The sequence below is a fragment of the Mytilus galloprovincialis genome, chromosome 8 (genome assembly GCF_965363235.1).
Source record: "Mytilus galloprovincialis chromosome 8, xbMytGall1.hap1.1, whole genome shotgun sequence".
NCBI classification, from domain to species: domain Eukaryota; kingdom Metazoa; phylum Mollusca; class Bivalvia; order Mytilida; family Mytilidae; genus Mytilus; species Mytilus galloprovincialis.
The window spans coordinates 87027659-87053842 of NC_134845.1; the positions used below are offsets into that span (position 1 = coordinate 87027659).

At 31.4% G+C, this 26184-nt stretch overlaps 1 protein-coding gene across 1 annotated transcript; it reads left to right on the forward strand.

Annotated features, from left to right (window-relative positions):
• The first annotated feature begins 399 nt into the window (after window positions 1–399).
• Window positions 400–25875, forward strand: LOC143042741 (uncharacterized). Its single transcript, XM_076215183.1, has 10 exons — window positions 400–516; window positions 3436–3495; window positions 6365–6412; window positions 12266–12348; window positions 12947–13018; window positions 13860–13992; window positions 14965–15056; window positions 22432–22500; window positions 24151–24295; window positions 25771–25875. The coding sequence occupies exons 2-10, from the start codon at window positions 3468–3470 to the stop codon at window positions 25803–25805; spliced, it is 705 nt and encodes a 234-aa protein (XP_076071298.1). The 5' UTR covers window positions 400–516; window positions 3436–3467; the 3' UTR covers window positions 25806–25875.
• The last annotated feature ends 309 nt before the right edge of the window (window positions 25876–26184 follow it).

Consider the following 26184-nt stretch of genomic DNA (forward strand, 5'->3'; position numbering starts at 1 on the left):
TGAGACAAGTTAAGACTTTTCAAAGACATTTGAACTATACATTAACAAATAGATACAAAGTATGAAATACTTGTTAAGGTTAATAGATGTTAAACAAATCAACAGTCCTTGGTCGGGATTCGATCCAATGTGTCCCCTATCATTTTATTGTCATTGATTTCTTTCTACAAAAAAGTTGTGCAAAATCGATCTAAAAAAAAGGGAAGATGAAATCACCAAAATGTGTGTATACCGTACAACTTAATCGTTGGAGACAAAGTAACGGTTATTTGTTGATATCAAATCTGCTACTAAATAATATGCACACTTTCAAACATTATAGTTTTCTGTACTTTGTATCATGGACTTAATAATATTTGAAAAATGTTTACAAAAAAAACAAGCTTCTCTAGATCTAAAAGTAGAACGTCAACATGACACGAATTGAATGATATTGAAATAATAGATAAGCGAACAACCAATTTCAAATTATCTCAATTCATATTCTATCAATAAGGAGATATCATTGCAATTTTTGTGAGTACCTATTTGAATCATTTACCTCTCATGGAACACTTCAAATCCTGGTATCTATGATGAGTTTATTTACCACGACTGGCTCGATGCTACTGCTGGTAGAAATTTAATATTCTGAGGGTATCACCAGCCAAGTAGTCAGCACTTCTGTGCTGACATGATTTAGCATTGACACAGTCATATTTATAAATTTACTGTTTACAAAACTTTAAAGGAGTAGGTCCAGTAAGACCCCGTTTTGGCTCCAAAATTTAGCAGTTTTACAAAATTGTTAAAATGTAAAATTTGAGTTATTAATTCGAAATTAGAATGCTTTTGCTACATAAATATGGTCTGTTTTTTTACAATACAATGCACATATATCGGGTACTGACATCATAAAGTCATGCTAAAAATATATTTCTGTGGCCGCATTTGTGTTCATTCATAATATTGAAATGTAAGTTGTATTTGATGATAACACATAACATATACATATACGGATGCGGCCACTTTCATTTTTGACAAAAAAACATCTGAAAAGTGACATTTTGGGACATATTTGATAGATTTTTCATAGTAAGGTTTGAATCGGAGCGTTTGTAATGACTTAATCAGTTAATCAGTTAAAATCTTTCACATAAACTAATTGAATCAACTGAAACTTAAGTGTTTACAAAGTGTCCAAAATTTTTCGTTAGATGAACCTGAAATTTGAGGCCAAAATCTGCCCTTATCGGACCTACTACTTTTTGAAAGTCTAAGGTGTTTTTACCTCAGGATCAGATTACCATAGCTGTATTTGGCAAAAATGTTAGAAATTTTGGTCCTCAATGCTCTTTAATTTCGTACTTTATTTGACCTGTTTAACTCTTTTGGATTCGAGCGTCACTGAGTCTTTTGTAGACGAAACACGCATCTGGTGTGATTACAAAATTTAATCCTGGTATCTATGATTAGTTTATTTAAGGCTGATCTTTCTATTTGCGGGTATTAACAATTTTTTATTAGATATTGTGTAAATCGTACTGTTTTCGATAATGACACAACTAAATAGTTATGAAAGGTGCCAGAATTATCATTTAATATGCCAGACGCACGTTTCGACTCATCAGTGACGCTTAGATAAATAGATATCAAGCTAAGCAAATTTACAAAGCAAGTTTTTATTTAGAAAATTGTGACTTTAATGGAGTAATGTGTCATTGGCACTCATACCACATCTTCTTATATCTATATACATGATATGAGAGGGTATGAAGAAAACATGACAGAATGGTTTATACTTTGCGAAATATTTGATTAACTGAATGCTGTTTTTACATACAATTAAGGTAGATTAATAGTATAACGCTATATTGGATTGTACTATTGCAGTAAACAAGCAGTCTAGTTTTTTACTCAAATCTCCAAATTTTTAGACAGATGTGTGCAATTTTATTGATAAAAATGTTTATCTCTATGAAGAAAACGTGTTGATTTATTACATTATTCAAAATATTTAAACACATACCAAACACATGTGTTTAAGAATATTGTTTTCCAACTAAGCTCACTGGTAAAGGGGATATAACTCTTTTTTGATTATAATCTGAGCAAATTTAGGCAATGTGCAACGACTTATAGCTTTAAAATTAACACGGTGACCCATCCTTTGTATTATATTATTGAAAAGAGCATAGTAAATCTATATTTCGGCAAAGAACGAGAAAATTCTGTCTCGGCAAACATATACCTATGATCGATCTTAAAATCTTAAATTTCTAAACTTGCTTCAATGTTGAGGTTTTGCACAATTAACATAGTTTAAAAGTAGACAATGAGCAGAAGTTTTATGTAAATACAAAGGAAACTAAATGATAAAATTTTGAACAAAAGATTAAAAATATAAAAAAAAAACGGGATACAATACTTATTTTCTATGTCTTTATGTATTTTGCTATATTAGAAAAAAAAGCTAAATATTCATGTAGGAATGAACATTCCTGTATAAAGTTGACTTATTTGAGTTATTTTAACTTATAATAGCTAGTTGTAAATAGTTTGCGTAAATCGATGATTTGATATACTGCTAGTCGTTCTTTTTTTTATTGCCACCATAGTATCTTGTTTCTACTCTTGAAAACATTCTTATATATTGAAGGTAGCACAACAATCTAAACATTGCGGTCATTCTATAGGTAATAAGTTAGTTAAAACATTGTAATTTTCGAAGATATCGAGACTGATGTTGGTAATACCTTGATTATCATACTGGTCATGAAACAGTCATGTTTTTATGATTTAACAAAAAAAAAAAAAAAATGTTTTTAAATCGTTTTCTATTGTACATGTTATATCATTGCTGTTGTATGTGGTAATTTTATGGCACATGGTCATTGATAACGTTTAAGAGTTGATAAATAATAAAGGTCACTGTATATCTTATGAAAGTCAATGACATATTTCTAAATTCTAAATTCTTATCAAGATGTGGTACAAATTTAATTGACAACAAATTTTTATCTAAAGTGTTTCTTGTCAAGTTGATCCAGTATCAATAGAGATTATTAAGTGGTTCAATTCAGTTACAAAGTCATATTTTAAAACTGACAAAAAGGCACATATCTGACGAAGCGAAAGAATTTCTAAAGTGGTATTATATATTCTGGTTATGTAAGAACTACACATAACAATTAAAACACATGAACTAGAGCAGAAACTGTGTACATTCCCAGTGTATGGTAAATGTCTTTTGATAATTACTTACTTTTTGAACCCCGCTCAGTCAAGTTAAACAAATCTAGTAATACAGTTAAATGACTTTTCTTTGCTTACAACAGCCGCCTAGGCAAAAAATGCAATCAATATAATAATTTATGTTCAAAATAGAATATATCCTATTTTGTTATTGGTATTAGGGTAAAACAGTTAAACTGTTTAAAATTATTTTATTTACAGCGTTTTACTCCATTAAAGATAAACTCTTTAACATGAACTGGAAACGTCTCACTGCAAGCGGTATGTATTGCATATTTTGTATTAATACATAATACTGTATCCATGTTGCGGGACATTTTATTTTTAGAATTGAGCATTTTGCTTATGCCATTTCTAATTTCAAATTTGAAATTTACTCATTCCTATATGACATTTACCAGTGTCCAAATCGAAACGAATAGTTCTTCTCTCCAATTTCTTCTTTTCTTAGGTCCAAGTTATCATTCAAACTGCTACACGTCAGTATTGGTGTAGAATGTCAATTTTAAACTAAAAAATGTAATTTGGGACTGAAAATTGTCCATTTGTAAATGAGAAAGGTCAAGTTTTGAAAGAAGAGAAAATGTAGCAACAGAATGTCAAAATCATTCTTTCAAACATTTCAAACACCATTTCGTCAGTGAATTATGTTCTGTTATGTATTAAAAAAGTATAATTAAGTAAGTAAGTAAATGACATGTGTAGCATAAATAATATTACAAAAAAAGAATGCAATAAAGTGTCATCAGATTAGCAAATGTTTTATTATAAACAAAATTACTATCAAGGTTCACTGATTCAAATAACAAAAATCTTCATGTATGGTAAGCTCTATAGTACAACAAGAAATGTTTTTTTTTTTTCATTTTTGACAGATCCGTCATCGCAAAAGTATTAGTGAACATAATTCTGGTTTGATACTATGCTAAACCGCCAACTTGTATGACTGTTTTAATTATGTTATATTGATCAAATTGGACGAGCTAGACAGATAGACATCATGGTTTATTGTGACAATATTGGGATCCAGCATTTAGAACTATTCAAACACACATCAACACAGCTGACTAAAGTAGTGCATGCGTCCTATACTAGTTAAAATACCAAAAGACAACCCAATTTTAAGAAATAAAAAAAAAGTTTGATGTAAACGGTAGACATTCTAAAAAGAAATATATTTTAATCATGTTAAATGATATATGACGTTCTTATTTCGATTTGGAATAAAATCCATGTTCTTATTTAAATGAAAAATTGGCTACACGTAAATGACGGTACCATTGTAATTACAATGTCAGTTGTGAATAAATCAACGCCAGAAATCAAAGTCGTTGGTACTGCTTGCTAAAAAATCAAATAATTACATACATAAAATTTGATATGTATCTGTAAATCTTGCATTTTCTCTCATGATTTTCTTGATAGAGGGTTGCTGCTCACAAGGAAGCTATTAAATCAAGAGATCGAAATAGAGAAGTTGAAATCATCCCTTCGTTAATTTTACGGACGCCATCACGAGTTGGTTGACAGTTATTGAATTACAGTTTCACAAATCATAACGGATATGTTCCTTACGTCGTAACTACAATCCCCTTCCCTTTCATGAATGTGACCTTCCGAATTAGACTATTTACCGGATTTGTTATCACATAAGAAACACGCCGGGTGCAACATGTGGAACAGGATCTGCTTACCCTTCGGGAGACCCTGAGATCACCCCTAGTTTTTGGTGGGGTTCGTGTTGTTTATTTTTTAGTTTTCTGTGCTGTGTACTATTTTTTGTCTGTTTGTCTTTTTCATTTTTAGCTATGGCGTTGTCAGTTTATTTCCGATTTATGAGTTTGACTGTCTCTTTAGTATCTTTCGTCCCTCTTCCTTCATGTTGAAACGGTTCATTTATATTATACGTTGGCTTCATTTCTAATTTTGACGTTTATCGAATCAAAATTGTAGCTATTCGAACAAGTATTATAGGTTCGGTTTGAAATACAAAGTGCAAATTGTCTGTATTCGTTGTTACTAGAAGCATGCTTACTTAAACACGTGTAGGCTCATGTTATGCGTTTACTTTTCTACATTGGCTAGAGGTATAGGGGGAGGGTTGAGATCTCATCAACATGTTTAACCCCGCCGCATTTTTGCGACTGCCATAAGTCAGGAGCCTCTGGTCTATGTTAGTCTTGTATTATTTTAATTTTAGTTTCTTGTGTACCATTTGGAAATTAGTATGGCGTTCATTATCACTGAACTAGTATATATTTGTTTAGGGGCCAGCTGAAGGACGCCTCCGGGTGCGGGATTTTCTCGTTACATTGAAGACCTGTTGGTGACCTTCTGCTGTTGTTTTTTCTTTGGTCGGGTTGTTGTCTCTTTGATACATTCCCCATTTCCATTCTCAATTTTATCAGTATAAAGATATTGGCAAATATAATGCATGTCCTTGTTATAATGAGGATAGAGCATGACATGACAGACTTTTTTTTTCAATACAGTGATTTTAAAATGTACAAGAACATGATAGAGTTTTGCTTATTTTAACACAATATTTCGTGTATATAGAACTATTGCGATGATTGCCGCTCAAAAAAAAATTGTTAATTTCAAACAATAAAGATTCTTACAGAAATGAAAACAAAGAAATAACATGAATAAATGATACAATGAAAATCAGCTCTTTTCCCCTTCAGGTTTAGTTAGTAACCCGGATTTCGTTTTTCTCTATCGATTTATGAATTTTGAACAGCGGTATACTTCTGTTGCCTTTATTTATTAAGGTCTTTTAAATTACCAATTATCTTACGAATATCACATCGCGTATTTGTAAAAGTGTGTTATGTTTTAGTGTATTCTCATCAACGGTTCGACAAAAATAAGTTATCAGATGATAAAAATATTTACAACTGCTGTCATCCTTCCAGGTGTTCATTATTTCAAATATTAGCATCTCAATACTAAGTACTCGCATTATGATATTCGTTGCATTTAGTTTAAGGCCTATTTCTTTAAATATCGAGAGCTAAGTTCGCATGTATGTCCAGTTTTAAACATTGCAATAATACAATTATAATAATTTCTCAATTCAGTGGCGTGATAATTATTGCGATATACATATACATATGTTTAATTTCAGAAATTACTATAATTATCGTTGGGATTTGTTATATACCTTATGGAAATGGTAAGTTATAGATTTGAAGAGACAGATACACAACCTATTGTTTTTTATATTGCATGTTGATATGTTACTATTTTGGGGGTCGTTTTGATATTTGATAAACAATAACGAAGTCCAAGGCACTTAGTTGAATGAAACTTAGTTTTAAAATGTTAATTAACTCGGTGGTTGTGGTTAGTTTCTGTCTGTCCTTTTTGGTTTTTAAGTTTCTGTTTCGTTTTGATGAAGGTTATTGTTTTTCTTGTTTGAAGTGTTAAGATTTGTCAAGTGGGTCAGTTATTAGGTAATTATACAATACGAATTTGTTCATTATCAATTATGTATAGTTGCTTAATACCATATCATTTTGAATATGTTGAATACAGTTCTCTCATTTGCTATCTGTTTTAATTTTATATTTTTAATTTCATCAATACTATTAAGAATTATGAAAATCGGAATTGTCACTTTTTGTCTGTTATTGTTTAATTGGCCGTACTTTGAGCTATAATGGTTTACATTTGTGAATTAGTATTTGGATGGAGAGTTGTCTCATTGGCACTCATACCACATCTTCCTATATCTATATATTAAATTATAACATGGCATTTTTTCATATCAGACCCCTTATCAACCCTGAAGCCGACAGGCTTGAGGAGTGATTTTGAACATGGGCTGATAGTGGTCTGAAAAACTACATGATATGTTCTTTTTATCTTATACATTGTACTCCAGCAGAAGACCTACAGACAAAAACAATTTCAAAGACTTTAAAAAATGTATTTGTTATTATATATATAGGAAGATGTGGTGTGAGTCCTATATTTGTTTTGCATTTCTAAATAATATACTTTCCTGATTCCTAAACTTTCATTTCCAATTTTGTTATGTTTTACATAAAACACGTACTTGTGAGTTGTATTTTCCATAATTTGCCGATTGACGTCGTATTGTCATTTGATAAAAACCGGATGCAGTTGATATAAACCGGAAGCAGTAGATATAAACCGGAAGCAGTTGATATCAAAAGTCATATCTCACGGCTAAAGCAATGCCACAAATGTAATGAATAAATAAATCTACAAATTAGTTTTATCATGGTGTAAACCATTAATTTATAAGTATATGATAAAAAAATCTAGTACACTGCAATATGATAATTTTCATGCATCTGTATGTTATAGGAATTGATGTTTTTTTCCTGATGATACATAATATCAATTTATAAAAGTAAACCACTATTTGTCAAGGAACGGCCTTCAACAGGGAGCCTTTGCTCACACAAAACATCAAGCTATTAAGGGCCCCGGGTAAACCAACGGTCTAATCTGTATGAATTCGAAAAACGAGAAACACGTATGAACTAAATGAACAGACGACAAATACTGCATGATCTGTACATCAGATTCCTGTATGATTGTTATTTAAGAACCGAAACTTAATTTATCAATGTACAATACCATGTCCAGAAAAAGATTTTACTAATAACCATTGCGTACACATTCATAGATGTAAACCTATGTCTCAACACAGCGCTGTAAATGATAAAAGATACAACAGGAACATCAAACATAAGTACAAATAACCAACATCAGCATTACACGAAAAAGTAAAAAAGACAAGTAGAGAAACTGCACAGTATAGAAAAAAGTTATGATTGAACGACACGAATTTCTTTTTTTTCAAAAGGGAAGAATCCTAGGTGCTCGTGAAGTGTTTACAGATTTTACACTTCAGTTGTTTTTTTATATTGTAAAACATATTTGGTGATTCTTCGAATTCGGTAACGCTATTACAAATAGTCCAGTCGATTTGTGCAGATTTTTGACAAAATTGCTCAAATTGTGGTAAAAGCATAAAATTTAACATAGTAGTAGTATATGTCATGGACAATATTTTAAGCTATGGACCCAATCTGAAAGTCGAAATTGGCAGAAGAGGCGCCCATTTTAAAATGTCGGCCAGTTGATCTCAATAGATTAATAATAAAAAAATCATGAAAATGATATTAGCGAAGATATTGACATGAAATCTGGTTAATAGAATAACAGTGTTGAATCAAATTGTCTTGTAGAACAAAAGTTTTGGAAATATTAACCATATTGAATGGCAGCCATCTTGAAAATCTTTTTTTTTAAGACAAAATATGTAGTCATTATTCGATATAATAAAGAAAAATGCATTGTGGAAGATATACAAATGTATTTGTTTGAACTATATAAACAGGACCAAATGCGATCCTATCCCCCTCCCCGAGTCATTCTTCTGTTTTGTAGCGGGTACAAAAGCATTAACACGCGGACACGAAGAGGATCATAAAATGAACTATTACTCTGAAAGCATTATTCGTGCAACCGCTTGTTCAAACTAGAAAAACAGGCGAATTTTATTTTATACGTACAGATAAAGCAAGAAAATATTTGTATACCTGTCGTTTATAATAATTGGCTGATTACTGGATAATTCGTTTTCTTGATATTGTTCATTTGAAACAACTTTCAAAAACCTTGATTGCAGACATAATGAATTTTATATCATAGAAGTAATGTTATAAGAACATAAACTGCTCAAATGTTCTCAATTGACGTTAAAAATATCTAACAATAAATAAAATGTACATATTTTGTCAAACCACACTCTGTTTATCATATTCTATCGCATTGTCCTCCACATTAACATAGAGAAGTACAACTTAATACTGCCTTTACACATTTGCATTTCCTTAGTACCGTGTTCACTTTGACTTATAAATTAAGCGCTTGCTGCAGGAAATTATTATATAGTCCTATGGTATATTCATCACAGATGACAAGGACTGTCATCTGAGGACTTCATATATATATTGATTTTTTTGTAGCCATTTTGAATGATGGCCATTTTGAAAACCTGAATTTCCAATATATCATTACTCGCTAATCTTATTTATTCACTGTTTGCATTCATACTTTTTTTACTAATTTATATTGGATATTCACAAAGAGGTCAGATAAGGCATGCGCATGTTTACAAAGTTAAGATATCAGTATCAAAATTTCTGTTACTTCTACGTTTGCCTAAGTAACTTTTTAAAACAGAAATTAGGTATACATTATATAATTTATGACCGAAAGTTTTTTTTTGGAAAAGATCAAAATTGTAGATTTCAAAAACACTGGAACTAGATATCAGAAAAACATAATGGGCAATTAGACTGGAAGGAGTGTGTGAAACGCAAGAGATGACATGTAAGGGTTTGCAATGCCAAGCAGATACAAACAGAACAGTCATAGACATTTGAGCTGGCAATCACTCTTTTGATGCAAGCATACGAAGATGTTGGGTCTTGAATTGGTTTTCCTTTCGCTCAATTCGAAACAGTTGAATGAGGACTTTGGAACTGCAGAAGCACTCCAGAATCACAAGGCAAAATGGCACAAATCATGTCAAACAAATTTTCAGACCTCAAAATATTTCATCAGCAAAAGGGAAAATATACTTCTGATGTTGAAGATAAGTTCCCAATTGAAAGGAAACAATAATAAAAGTAACCAGACACTGTAAAGTTGAACTGGATAAAAAAGAACAATGACTGCAATGTATTTTTTCTGTGGTGATGTATCTGAAGATCTCCATGATACATCGACATTTTTAAATCGACAAAAATAGGGCATGACTGTGCACTTGTACTACAAGACATATTCCCTTAGCCAAAGTTAGAGCTGGAGATGTCAAATCACTGGTATCATGCTTGATGATTGATGAAACTTGACAACATAACAAATAGGCAGAATAAAAGACACAGAAAGAAAGCCAGGAATCTTTTATCCTTGGGGTTGTGCTTTCCTAAATAATAAAAATACATTGGTCTGGAAGAGGTATTATACCAATCTCCAAGCTTGCAGATCACGCTAAATTGTACAGTAAACGCCTGGAACATCTTGGAGTTATCATGGAAGGAAGAACTGATGCAACGCAGTTAACAAAATTGGAATGTAGCTGCCATAGGATATATATAGGCATACAAGCAAGATACATTAGTGCTCTTGATTTTAAACAAATGTAATCGTGAAGCTCTGAAACAGACCTAATAATAAAAGAGTATATATGAAGGCATCACCATAGCCATAGCAGGCAAAATATATATGCTTGATACTAAGAATAACTTTACAGGGACACTCAATAACAGCTGTTGACACGAATCAGTTCAACAGACATAAGTTTCCTTAGTCAGAATAATACAGGATGGCAAAACATCAAGATACAGTCCAGAAATATCGTTGAGAAGCAGACAAGACTTACCATTTCTCAGCTATAATAGTTCAATTGTGCAACTCGTCGTTGAAAGGATACAACTGCAACTTATCGGTTCTCAAATAGAGAGTAAGATGTCTCAAAGATTGTGGAACCGATTCATTTGGAAAGCCTACATTGAATGTCCCTGTAAACCTTTTATAGTAACAAGCTTAACTCTTCAAACTATTCTAGTTACTTTGACTATGAAGAGGGCTTCATAATCACGATCATATGTATGCCTTATTTGAGCACTTGGTGAATATATCCTATATGAATAGCAACAGTCATAAATAAATGATTAGCAAAACGAGTTGTAAATGCATATAAAACTTAGTATTAATTCAAAAAACGATTAAGAATAGCGAATAATGATATATTGGAAATTTACGTTTCCAAAATGGCCACCATTCAAGATGACCACCTAATACTCCAATAGTCCTCAGTTGATATTCTTTGTCATAACGAAAATTTATCAAAATTGGTAAAGTAATATATTTTTCATATTTTTTCTAATAATTTTTATTAATTTTTGGACATGATTTCAAAATGGCCACCCAGAGCCGCCATTTTGATTTTCTGAATTGGGTCCATAGCTATAAATGTTAGTTATGACCTCAACTAACACTCTGTAAAATTGTATGCTTTTACCACAATCTGAGCAATTGTTTCACATATCGACAAAAATCAACAGTATTTAGTCTAACCAAGATGGCAGCCGCAAAATGTTTGAAAAATTGACCTGAATTATACCATCCGTACACATTGATGCCACAAACCCCTATAAGCAGTAACCCTTTATTATGGATTTTTCTGTTTTTGAAGCCAGGGTTACATACATACTTATAATTTTAAAGCTTCATATTCGATAAACAGGTGTTGTTTGATTGTGGCAACACAGTTTCCTTGTTGTGCACAAATATTAAAGTTGAACATTACAGGTCTAGATCGGAAACATAAAGTTCAACATGGAGACAAACCAACCCACCACAGTCTGTGCTGTTTCATTTGTTTTTCTTGAGTGATGAGATTATCTTGAATGTTTTTTTTCCGATTAACAATTAATTAAGTGGTCGACAATACTATGGATATTATCAAATATACTTTGTTTGTTTGTGTTTTTTGCTGTGCAAAAGATTTTGTGTCACGGATACATACCAATATCCTGTCTTGTATATGTAAAACAAGGCAATAGTAGTATACCGCTGTTCAAAATTCATAAGTCGATAGACAAAAACAAATCCGGGTTACAAACTAAAACTGAGAGAAACGCATCAAATATAAGAGAACTACGACACAACAGAAACACAACATTAAAATGTAACACACACATATACAAACTATAATATAACAATGGACATGTCCCTGACTTAGAACAGGGCATTTTAAAATAAAAATGGTGGGTTGAACCTGGTGTTGTGGCATGCCAAACCTCCCGCTTTAATGTCGATGTTAATTATAAAATTAAAATGACAACATTAAATAACAGGACTACAATACAAATAAATTGGAGAAAAATATAGGACAGAGAAACAAATGAAGAAAAGTCTTAAAAAGTTGGGACAAGAACATCATTATTATTAAAGTTATATTCATGTGATTTTATAGGATTACTTTGTTTATATTGCAACAATGCTGCCAATATAAACGACTGTCTAAACACAGTGGCTCAGTGTTCTGATGGATCTGAGGTATATATATTTCTATAACCTTATAACGACAAAATTTGTAAAAAATTATCACAAAAATATGTCTATCCTGTTTATGAGTTATTTAATATGAAAATTCCGTAATGGTCGATAAAGGCAACAGCAGCATACCGCTGCTCTATAGTCATAATTTGATTTAACAAAAAAATAAACAAATCCAGGAAACAAACTAAAATCAAGGCGAATACATCATCCAGAAGAGGAAATCAACTGAACAACAGAAACCCTAACTACAACAAAAGCATTGCCGAAATATATATAAACGTAGTTTAATTAACATAAACCATATATTCCAAACTTTGAACAGGTCATTTTAAGCAAAAAAGGTGAATTCCACATGGTTTAAAAGCTAGTTAAACCTCTCGGGTATCTGGCAATTCTACCAAAACCGTTAAAATTACAATATGATTTGACAAGAATACATTAAAAACAAACGCAAGAACAGTCAGCACAGATAATTACATAAAAAAATGAAACACAGGCACATTGAAATATGTAAACTCTTGATTGGTCCGACTTACTTTACAATACTTCAATGCTCAATATCCTATAATAAAGATTCAAAATATGACTTTTTTAGGAATGTTTCCTGGATTGGAATATTTTGCCAGATCTTAGTGCTGTATTTACAGCTGGATGTAGATCAAGACAAGTAAGAATATGAGCAGAATGCTTGGTGCATTATTTTACAATGTATTTGATACTTCTGTTACGTCAGAAAATATCTAATTAGTAATTTGGCAAATAGACCGAACGTCATATACGTTAAAAACTATAGGTCTTCGTACGGCTTTCAACAATGAGTCAGACCAATTCTGCATGTTCAGATATAATAGCAATTTTATTTTACTGTTATGCTCTCCAATGACAAACTTTATGTGATTGCCAAGATTACTAATATTTATATTTAATTATTCTTAAATTTGAATAGAATTTCGAGATGGTATCTTTTGTTTCAGAAAATGTCTTTATAAAAAAAAGATGTGGTATGATTAACAATGTGACAACTCTCCACAAGAAACCAAAATGACACAAACATTAACAACATTAGGTAGCCGTACGGCCTTTAGTTTTTCAAGCGTTCTAATTTCAGTAGAGGATCTCTAAGATTTTGTAAATGTTAATTTCACTTTATTGACAACGTTTGTTTGGTGTTTTTCTAACATGCAGTAAAATCATCACTGACTTCTCGCGAGACAGATTTAATACAGACGTTTTTTCATAGCAAATATATCTGTATAAAAGAACAGCTGAACTGATTTATTTTATACTATATCAATTTACAAAAAAAAAGTAAATTCATATGTTGCAATCGTGACTATTTCATTATATAAATGAGATGGATATTCGAAGTAACACTTATAGGAAGATACTACACAACGTGACATGTCACTAATCTTGTTATTGAAGTGCTGTAATGCATGGTGCATTTCCGTTGCATTTAATCTTAGTTGGTGTCTCAATCTATGATACTTTGTATGATTTTGATTTAGGTTTGTAATTTGTTATCAAATGCTTTCGGAAAGAGAAGATCAAAGAGATCTACTGTCGGGTGCTCACAGTGTTGTGATAGTCCTCCTAATAATGGTACACAAGTTCCATGTAATGGTTACTTATGCAAGCAAGGTGGGTCACGTTTCACAGCGCTATATCAAAAACAATTGAAAGATAATCATCACTTGTTGCAAAATTATATGTTCACAAATTTATATTGTACGAACTACTGAAATGTTGACATATTGTTCATCCACTCTTTAAATAGACGTCAATCTTTTAATGCGTATGAATAATTCGTTCAGATTTTAAAACAAAAGAATTGCATTTATCTATAAGAATAATTGTACGTTCGACGTGCGTTTCGCCTTCCAAAGTCTCATTCAAGCTAAAACTGCAAAAGGTTGATTACAAACAAAGAAAGAAATTAAAGTACATTGAGGGAAATTAATTCCAAACGTTTTTGTCAAAAAAAGGTATGTTGATCTATTCCTTTGGAATCATAAGTTATTCGAAGAATTCAAAGCTTTGTAAACAATTAATTTACACATATTACAATACCTATGATATTTCATTAAATCAAAGAAATTGTCACTTCTTTCTTTTATCTAGTCGTGTGTTTGTAATCATTTCTAAACGTTTTTTTCAAAATAATATGAATCATATCAACAAACAAATGAAAGAACATTCTTTACGATTCCATTATGAAACTTACTATTTTGCTCAGTTATAAGTCAATTTGAGACGAAGTGTTACTTTGTTTTATAGTGATTAAGATTATAACACAATATTGGCAACTCAATTTTTATACATTTTTACGTATCATGTCTGTTTGGTTTGTTCACACAGCGTTGTGCATATAATGACATTTTATGCGTCTGTCATACACGTGATAAGATAAGCTAGCTGTTTAACCAGGTTTACTCCACCGTGTTCGGCATAAGAAAATTTCGGTACAAAGTCATAAATCCATTCGTGTGACATGTTTGCGCTTTGATTTTATCATTTGATTAGGGTCTATTCGTTTTGAATTATCCTTGCCGTTTGATATTTTAATGATTGTACTTTTTAATGTTTCTACACTGAAAATTATCTTTACTGCAGCACCTGTTGCAGTAGGAAAAACTTGCGGCGTTTGTGACAGTGTTAGCGATCCAAAAGATTGTGCAGTTGACCAGGCATGCCAACCAGTTGAGGTAAAAGAAATTAATAAAGAAAAACAGTTACAAATGCAACTTCAAAATAAGTCTAGAACAAACTATGACAATATCAACACTTCTTTTCCAGAAAAAAAAGGAAAATACGCAAAAAGGGCAAGAAATCAAAATGGTTTGTCTCCGTTAATTTTCAGAATTCATTAATGGTGTTTTGTATGCAGCATCCCAAAAAATCATTGTGTTAGAAAACATCTCATGTTGAAAATGTAAAAACCATATCTCTAATATGATCTTTAATCGGAAACACAATGAATACTATTGTTTTCCGTTTTGTATCATGCTTTTCAATAGATTAAACGCAAAATATAAAATAAGACACAGCTAATCGTTCTGATTGGTTAGAGCATGACAAACTTATATCTAATGTACATTACAAACTCAATTCCGGCATATTTTCTCTAATATTTATCAAAATTAATGAAAAATCAACCAATAAAGATGGTCAAACACTACTATATGGTGGTTCGTGATTTCAAAAGAAAAAAAAAGAAATTAAAAACCAATTGTTCAGAGAATCATTGATGGTCTTTCCACCAGTTAAGACCTTTTTTTTATATGAAAATATTAAAATTTGGTTTTAAATGTCAATTTTAGCGTCATATGACAGCTTATTGAACGCTTATTCCAAAAATATATGGTTTCTATACAAGAAGATATAAATAAGGGAGATCATTTTTTACTTCCGGTTTAAAATATGTTACTTCCGGTAATTTTTTATTGTTTACTTGACACTGATTCCAAAAATATATGGTTCTATATACTTTTTCATTAATGAAGTAAAAAATATAGCTACTTCCGGTTTACAAAAGGTCACTTCCGGTTGTCTTTTTCTAGATCACATTGCTTGCAACCTAATTTAAAAAGTCTCAAGTCTTGATCATGTATACATATGAGGTAAAAGCAAAGGTCAAAATCTAGAACGTTACATTTACCTATGACCTTGAGCTCAATTTCGAGGTCATCAACCAAGGACCTCAAATCAAAAGACTCTAGGCCTCTACTATATATAGTTAATGAGTTGTATTACCTTACAACTAATATTAGATATAAAAGGGGGCAAAACTGGCATCAAATGTCTACGTACTATTTCGACTAAAATCTACGTGTTACCACATGTCGCAACTAACAATTTAGTAAAAATAATTTGTCGAAAAGTTATACGGCTTTTGAAAATGAGTGAAAATAAGCCAAAATCAAAATTTATAATATGACCTTGACCTTTGACCTTGACCTTATTTTCATTTTTTTGGACCAAGGACCTCAAATCAAAAGACCCTAGGTCTCTATCACTTATGGTTTACCAGTTAGAAATGCAAATTCTTATATCAAACATAAAAGGGGGGATAACTCTCATATGGAATCTATGTACGGCTTCGGTCAAAATAAAACAGAACATCCTGAGGATATAACGAGCAATTTGGAAAAATAAATTTGTCGGTTTCTTTTACGGTTGCGAAGCCTTAGAGATAACAAGAAAAACAGTGTTCGGGGAGATAACTCTTATTTGGGAAAGTATTCGGTTAAAACGAGTTGGTTTCAAAAGCGTATAAACTGTTCGATATCATATTCTAAAAATCTAAGCGACATCTTGCGAAACAAAAAAACAGCGAAGGAAAAAAATTAGGCGGAAGAAAAAAAAAAAAAATAATAATAATAATCAGAAGAAATCCAATAGGTCTTTCCACGGAAAAGTGGAAAGACCTAATAAGTACTTTCCTCTTATATTATTAATATCGTAAACGAGATAACTTATCAAATTTTATCATTGAATATAACTGATTGCAAACATCAATATTTTATTTTGTACAATTGGTTTTAAAGATTAACAATAATGCACTAAAAGAAATTCATAGGCCTTCGAAAATAGTGGAATTAATTACTTTTAGAGTGTCAAGAACTCGTTGGAAGTATTTGATAAATTGCATGCTTATATTTGTGATTTTGAACTGTTTAAAGCTGTGATTTTTTTACCCTATATACCATATTGCCTCATATTCTCATTAAGAAAAATACACACACCTAATAAAATGGGCATTTAAGAAGTCAGAATGTGAATATATATGTTCAAACTCTTTTAGGTCATTTTTAGTAGCAATAAACAAAAAAAAACTATGTCAATTGGACATGATTTGATACTATATCTGCCCTTGAATTTTTACTAGATATCATTTTTGTTCGCTTTGGAGATTCCGTATATCGTCAAGTTATCGGAATTCCAATGGGGACTAACTATGCACCACTTATTGCGGACATGTTTTTGTATTCCTATGAGTTACAATTTATGACAAAAATCAGCAAAGACCCGTCGAAACAACATCTGATAAACAATTTTAATACTACTTTTAGATATTTGGATGATATTTTGGCTCTCAATAATCATGATAATGACGATTGCAGTATGTATACTGAAGAAATTTATCCTGTTGAACTTACTTTAAATAAAGCTAATATTAACAATGACCACTGGCCTTTCCTCGATCTTGATATCTATATCACTAACGGGAAGTTTAATACTAAAATTTATGATAACATAGATGATTTTCCATTTCCTATTGTTAATTATCCATTTTTAGATGGTGACGTTCCCTTGTCACCATCTTACGGTGTTTATATATCTCAACGTGTACGATTCGCTCGTGTATGTAACAATGTTTTAGATTTTAACGAGAGAAATTTATGTATTACTGAAAAATTATTACATCAGGGTTTTCGATATCACAAACTAGTCAAAACATTTACTAAATTTTATCATCGGTATAAGGACATCATTCATAAATAAAGCTCAACATGCAGACGTCTTATACGTTCAGGTATTTCTCATCCAATTTTTTATGGAAATATTCTTTATAAAGCACAAAGATGTCAGTATTCAGCTCACAAACTAACAAAACCTTTAAACAGACTTATAAAGAAGGGATATAGTTACCATACTGTTGTCAGGTCATTAAAGATTGCATATTTTGGAGTTAATATTGATTCACTTATAGGGTCTTTGCACAGGAACTAAACACATTTATTCAAAAACCAGTTGTTGGCATGACACGGGTTATGTTCTTCTCATATATGGTATGATGGTATGATACTAAACCCCTAACGGGAAGGATTGTGCCTGATATTCATATGATGAAATCATAATCTTTCAGTCAGTTAAATTGAAGTCTGGAGCTGGCATGTCAGTTAACTGCTAGTAGTCTGTTGTTATTTATGTATTATTGTCATTTTGTTTATTTTCTTTTGTAACATCCTCTGACATCAGACTCGGACTTCTCTTAAACGGAATTTTAATGTGCGTATTTTTATGCGTTTACTTTTCTACATTGGCAAGCGGTATAGGGGGAGGGTTTAGATATCATAAACATGTTTAACCCCGCCGCATTGTTGCGCCTGTCCCAAGTCAGGAGCCCCTGGCCTTTGTTAGTCTTGTATTATTTTTAATTTTAGTTTCTTGTGTACAATTTGAAGTTTAGTAAGGCGTTCATTATTACTGAACTAGTATATATTTATTTAGGGGCCAGCTGAAGGACGCATCCGGGTGCAGGAATTTCTCGCTACATTGAAGACCTGTTGGTGACCTTCTGCTGTTGTCTTTTCTATGGTCGGGTTGTTGTCTCTTTGACACATTCCCCATTTCAATTCTCAATTTTATACGTAATTGCGATCGGTTTTACAAGTCTTGCTAGTAGTCGTATAGAAAGACTGCAGACATCATCACTGGACTGACCATTGACTGTAATTTACTTTTGTCGGCTAATCTTTAATTTATAAATTCGTGTAGTATTGCTTCTTTTAACACACGATGAAAGCCATGTAAGGTTTAATTATTCAATCAACACCTGATCGCCATAACGAAATCAAATAATACAATAAATCTTCATATCTTGCAGTACCTACATAACAATAAAACGACGTGGTTTGACTATTATTCGTGTGTTTGTCTGTCCTTTATTTTTTCCCATTTATTTGCATTGTAGTCCTGTCATGTAATGTTGTCATTTCAATGTTATAATACACATTGTCATTAAAGCGGGAGGTTTGGCATGCCACGAAACCATGTTCAACCCACCATTTTTTTTTCTTAAAATGCCCTGTACCAAGTCAGGAAAATGGTCATTGTTATATTATGTTCGTTTCTGTGTGTGTTACATTGCAATGTTGTGTTTCTGTTCTGTCTTAGTTCTCTTATATTTGATACGTTTCCCTCAGTTTTAGTTGGTAACCCGGATTCGTTTTATCTCTATCGATTTATGAATTTCTAACAGCGGTATACTACTGTTGCCTTTATTTGATTGCCAATGCGACAACAATCCACCATAATTCAAAATGAAGTGGGTGTACGTAATATTAAGCATTCGTACGAAGTTCGACATTGGGACATATCCAAACCGTATGTCGGGTATAAATTGCCCAACAGAAAAAAAATATGAATCAAATCAATTTTGAGAACTGACGGTTTAATTCAAAACAGAAATATTCATGAAAGGAAATATGACAAACATGAACCAACGACAATTCCAAAACTACAGGCTTTAGTCCTGTACTCCTGTTTTTGAACAGACATATAAGAATGTAGATTGTTTGTGGCACACTAGGCAACTAGAGACTATAGATAAAACATTTTGAATTATATTATTTGTGTCATCCATATTTAAAAACACTGAAGAAATGCTACATTAGTGAATTTATTTCGGTTGAAACGGTCAACACAAGATAAATTTGATACAGAAATTCCCTTACTGTCTGATCCTTAACTCTAATTAATTAACACATGAAATGGTTGTAAGCAAGATAAGTAGACAATGAAAGATGATTCACGACGCCACTTGTTGTCGTGTATCTAGTTGCTAGTAGGAAAAGTTACGAAAATCGAGTTGCTTGAAAATCAGGAAATTTTCTATACCTATTTGTGTACCTTTTTTTCAATGTGAAATAGCTAAGATATTGTTAAAAATCTAATATTTGTTTTTGTTGCTTAATCATTTATGAAATGCAAATAGTGAAATAATCATTTGATTTCAGCAGCCAGTATGGTTGATTTTGTAAAATAAGCTAAAAAAACCAATTGATTATGAATTATTCACTTGCAAGTGAATAATTCGACCTTATTGAATCCGTAGTCATGTGAACTTCAATTTAACCCCTTCGCTTGAGATAAATAACACGTGAATGGTATATGTAAAGTTATTTAAAGAAAAAGAATGTCAACATTGCAAATGAAACAAAGGTATCTATATTTATGTTTACATCGCTTTTAATTATAAGGAAGACTTTAGCGGTCACCTCGATAATACGTTAGATGGCGTCTAGACTAAAATATACACGAAACGATGCTACGTAGTTTCATGCTCGTGCCCTGTGTTTATAGTTTATTTTAGACTTTTAAAAGTTTGGATAACTGTTTAACATGCCTATATATATCAAATATGAGATTTTGTTTGAAATCGGTGAAAAGGAATTGCATGGACAGCTAGTGCCCCTTTAACGTTTTTTTTTCAAATATCGTTATTATATCATTGTATACAGTATTGTTGGTTCTTTTTTTTGTTTCGACTTCATTTCAGTATAAATGTCATAGCTAGAACTGTCATGACAAATGAAAAGGAAGATTTCAACTCAACTGTAGTACATACATGTAAACGATTTTGTTACATTGTTAAGACATGGCTCTTTGGAGCAGCTGCAGATGCAATAACTTGTAATAGACCCCAAAATTTATTCTTTGGCAGTGACACTCAAATTTGTGGATGTTTAAGTTCTACATGTTACATTGGCTAAAGATAAATGGGAAAGGTTGAGCGATCATAAAATCTGTTTGATACCGTCGCATTTTACCTTCTGTCCTAAGTCAAAAACCTGTAGACTTTGAACGTCTTTTATATATTTTAATTTTGAATCATTCTTAACTTTTGGAGCATTCAATGGCGACCATTTTCTAGATTTAGTGTAAAATGTGTATTGGCCTGCTTCGGCAAACCTATGGGTGTGTGATTCTTTTGTAGTGTATACCTCAGTTCGGCTGCATGAATGATTTGTTAATTTAAATGCGGATTAAACTTGAAAATTTAGTATTATAAACAAATATATTATGATCCGTTCATCCTATTTTGACTCTTTAAATTCAAGAGTCTATCCTAACTTGAGGTAAACTATGTGGCCTTCCAAATACGGTTCGATTCCTAACATCTTTGAAGAGACATTAATTGTCGAAATCCGGATCTGGTGTACACATTTTTGAACCTCATGTTTGCAGTATAGTATCTTAGACGCAAGTTTATTGTTTTCTGTTTAGTATTAAAAAAATGTTAAGATCCATTTTGTTACATCTTGTGATCAATTCAGTTTGCAATCGCCAATGGCAACCAGCAGGGTTTTAGAACATCAATTGTTCGACCTGTTAGTCAAATGCGTTTTGTTACAATATACTTTTTTTTCTCACTTTTTTAGTCTTTTGGAAAATGTTGTTTGTGATGTATTTAGACCCTTCTACAACGAAATATGTTTTACATGCACTCGCATAATTATCCAACGCAATCATAAGTTTGAACGTAGTTTTTAATTTAGACTTGTTTACAGATATTTCTTTAAAAAAATCGAGAAACATAATATTGTTGTAAGTCGCAACTCTATTACTCTACGGCAATCAGGCTTTGATTGAATTGTTCACCCGAACAAGGTAGTCTTGATGTATATGCAGCGTTACTAAACGAACTTGTAAAAACAAAGATTAACTGACAACAGTTAATTAGAGTCAATAATCAGTTCAATGGTTCTGTTTGTAGTCTTTGTATACGACTACTAGCAAGACTTGTCACACTGATGATATATAAAATGATATACCGCAAACTTCGTTACACATATGAATTTAAAATATATATGTATCCATCTGATCCGTGAATAATAATTATGATACATTGAGAGATCGCCCGCTTACTATTGTCACTGCCACTTTTACATAGCTCATTGGACGTATCTCACGGACCATATGGGTTATCGATCACCAATCATTCATTTATCAGCCAAACATGCGTCACTGATCATACAACGACCAGTCAAGTGTCCGCCAAACATGCTCAGTGGAATCGATTTCTAAAACTATTCAGTATAATTCTTTCCGAAACATTTTGGTGTTATCAAGCGTCAGTTGCTATCCTACTTAATATATCTAATTTAAGAAAATACTTTGAAAAACAAATATAATGGTTGTATTTCTTATGTCTATTTTTCGTTAAAATATAAGAAATATAATTGAGACACACAACTAAGAAAACGGGAAACTTTCGATTTTTAACCCCGACGAAAAATTAAATAATGTTATGTTTTAGAATTTAAAAATAAGAAAAATCGTTTTCTTGTTTAGGTATGCAAAATTAATACGATATTTACTGGTGGTGTTATAAAATATGAACTCGGCTGTGAGCAGAAAACTGTAAGTAAATTTTGTATTATATAAAACTGGACCAATATAACCAATTGATCAAGATTTATCATCCATAATCTATTAGAAAGATTATTTAATTCTTACAATTTCTTTGTCGAATAGAAAAGTAGCATCCCCTTTATATAAATGACTGAAGAACGTGCATGTCTGGAATATTGCTGTTCATATTAGTGACGTAAAACTTTACCAAAAAAATACACATTCAACTATTAACTATGAGGTGTCTATAATCAATAAAAAACAAAGACAGACACCAACAAAAAATTGACGGAAAACATGTGTATATGGAAGATGATGTTTGTTATGCGTTGATATATGAACAACTATCTAAGAAAAGAGAAATTATGTTACTAAAATTAAGTTCCAAGTAAGTTATACTTAAGGCTATTTTATTCAATTATCTAGGATGTGCTTGATTACAAGTCATATTGGAAAGAATTGTGATTCTATATTTCAAACAATTAAATTATATGAAATAAATTGAATAAAAAATACAATGTTTTGTCTGACCCAACATTATTTCTTTTTAGTCGTTCATTACAATGATCAAAAAAGAAAAGCATTTATTAGTTGAATAGCTATGTAGTTGCTAAATTAAATCACACTTACCATTACCGTGATGATATGTTTGCTTTAACTGATTGATGTTCATGATTAATAATTTAGTTGACCCATATCATGCTGTAATTTGATCAAACTATTTTTACTTTTTTTATTTTTGACTTTGGATTGTATAATTTTCGACAGTAACCTACTCTTAGGTAGGACATGCTGGTACTCGATTCAATAAACAACCGTCAGAAGTAAAATAAAGAACATAATCGGTACAATTTTTAGGGAAAGTTAATTCATTTTCCGAATGTTCTGTCGTGTATAGATAAAACACATAAAACAGTAAATGTTTTTCATGAAATTTGTACAGATTTAAAGCTTTTTTTACGTTGCTCTTACATGAACGAGTACCAGCATGTTCAACTAACAGAGAAGGCAACCTGTTAAAAAAATACACCTCCGGATTCAAAGGTTGATGTTATGGAAATTGTCTATTGATAATTTGAATTGAGAGTTATATGACATTTACAACATTTGTTATACTCCTACTCCACATTAACATGTCAACAGCAAGGGATATTGAATGACGGCGTTGAAGACTTGTTTTTCGTTTATTTCGTATCTTCGATTTTACACAATCATATCATGTACAAACTTATTTAGAAATGGCCGGATTGATATATCAAGTTGCAATTCGATACAATAAAAGAAATAAATATGTCTTTTCATGTAAATAAGTGTAAACTAATTTATAACACATTTCTATTGATGGATTGTTTAAATAAGCAGTGTTTGCGTATATTTAGATGACAAAGCCAACTTTATATACGATAATCCTGTAAACAACCTATTTTTTTGAAAATATTGCACAAGATGCATGAAAAACAAAATAAAACCAGAGAGGCAGACGTCACTACACATTACAGTTAAAGCATTTTTGGGATCTAGAAGATATTAAAAGTGGTTTTTGTTATAAAAGAAGAAAGATAAATCATATAATGATACGATATTTTTTACACATTACCTTTGTACCATGCAAACAAAATCAAAGACACGGTTTATCTAAAAGCTTGTGATATGTTTCAGACATGCGATCGTCTGTTAAAGGAGTACAAAAGCGTTCACAATACTGGCACTGGTAAAAGAGCAGATCATGGAGACCTTGTCATCTGTTCGGCATGTTGTGACGGCATTGGATGTAACAAAGATCAATGTAGTAACGTTAGAAAAAGTATGTTTTCCAAATCCTACTTTTGAAATAAGTAAAAATATTTTAAAAACAGTCGAACAAGAGGAAGCTTAAGTTTCTTCCTGTTGTAAAAAGTAAAATCACAAAAATACTGAACTTAGAGGAAAATCAATTCGGAAAGTCCATAAAGACATGGCAAAATTAAAATACAAAACGCATCAAAAACGAATAGATAAGAACTGTTATATTCCTGACTTGGTACAGGCATTTTTAAATGTAGAAAATGGTGGATTAAACCTGGTTTAAAATACACTAATCAATACACTACTTCAGTTTGTCTTCGTTGTGCTCAATGGTATCTAGGAATAACTAGCGGTTTAAGGTTCATTTTGTTTTTTAATTTGGAGTATGCCAGAGTTTACAACCAAATTAAACGCATATGACTTTAGACGGCCATAATTGCACGATATACGCTCTTTTTACCTTTATTTATTGTATGATATGTTTGAATGTCAAAAGTTGTAATTTTCTAGCACATTTGTAAACTAAACAATTTACTTGTTTCGACACTTTGCTTCTATTATAAACTATGCATTTTGTGTGTCAGATTGCACTCAGACAACATGTATTTGTGTTAAAATGCTTTCTCTGCATGTTATGTGGCAAATCTCTGAAGAAGAACTAATAAAGCTAAGCTTAGATTCTTTTTTTTTTAATTTATTCATCAGCCTATCAACAGTTTGGCCTCAATCATAAAAAATGGGACAATAATGTTGCAATGCTTATCTTGTTCAGTTAAAATGGCAACGGTAACGTTATGCTTTTTAATGAAATCGTTTTTCCGTAAATACATGTAAGTCTTTTTAAGATGAAACGCGCGTTTAACATGTCGTTACCTTTGATAACTATTTATTTACTAAAGTATAAGCCTTTCAAATAATACAGCATTTCTGCGAAACCGATGCCGTATAGTCAGTACATGTACTATGTATTATGTCATTGACATGATACAATGGGAAACAATTTTTGAAAAATCAATAGATCGATTAACAAATATGATGGAAAGTAATTAACGAAGACATTACAACCTACTGCTTTTGGGCAGATATCAGTATTAACTGGTGTTTCAAATTTGCTTGATTCAAGATATCGGTTCGAAGCGAAGCAAAACAGCACACAGAAACAATACACATTGAACCATTACATTTGTACTCGCGAAAACCAAAAATTGAATTTTAATGCAAGATAGCTATGTGTATTTTTGTTTCTTTATACATGTTAATAGTCCGCTTTCAATTTCTCATTGAAGATATCACATATTCTAGTGATTGACGCATGAAACATAATTTGTTCCAACTTATAAACAAACAGATTTTACCAAATTTAAAAAAATCAATACTCTCTATTACCTTTATTCTTCGAAATGAGAGACACAATTATGTTCACCAAAAAAGACACAAAAACAACGGACATATGTAATGCAAATTATTAGTAAAGCTGCTTTTATTATTTTCTAGCTCAACCATGCTTCAACTCTGCGATTTGTGGATGACTATAGAAATAGCAGTTGTTATCATTCAACATGTTTAAGATAGAAAATAAATATACAATTTACATTACAAGTGTGTATACATTTATCAAAACGAAACTTACGATATTTAAATATGTCATACATATATATGAAAACAAATAATAATAAAAAGTAAACATACCCGTCATAAATACGTTGTTTTACATTCTACATGACTAGTTTTATTTTCTTTATACTAACGCATAAGATGAATTTTACTTTCGTTCATCGTCTTATCCATCAACATTGTGCATGCAGTTTAAAACATATGACCAACAATGCAAAAGATGATGGTATGCACATTAAAAAACCCATTTTTTCAACATTTTTTAGCGCTTGTTATACAAAGACAAATATTAGA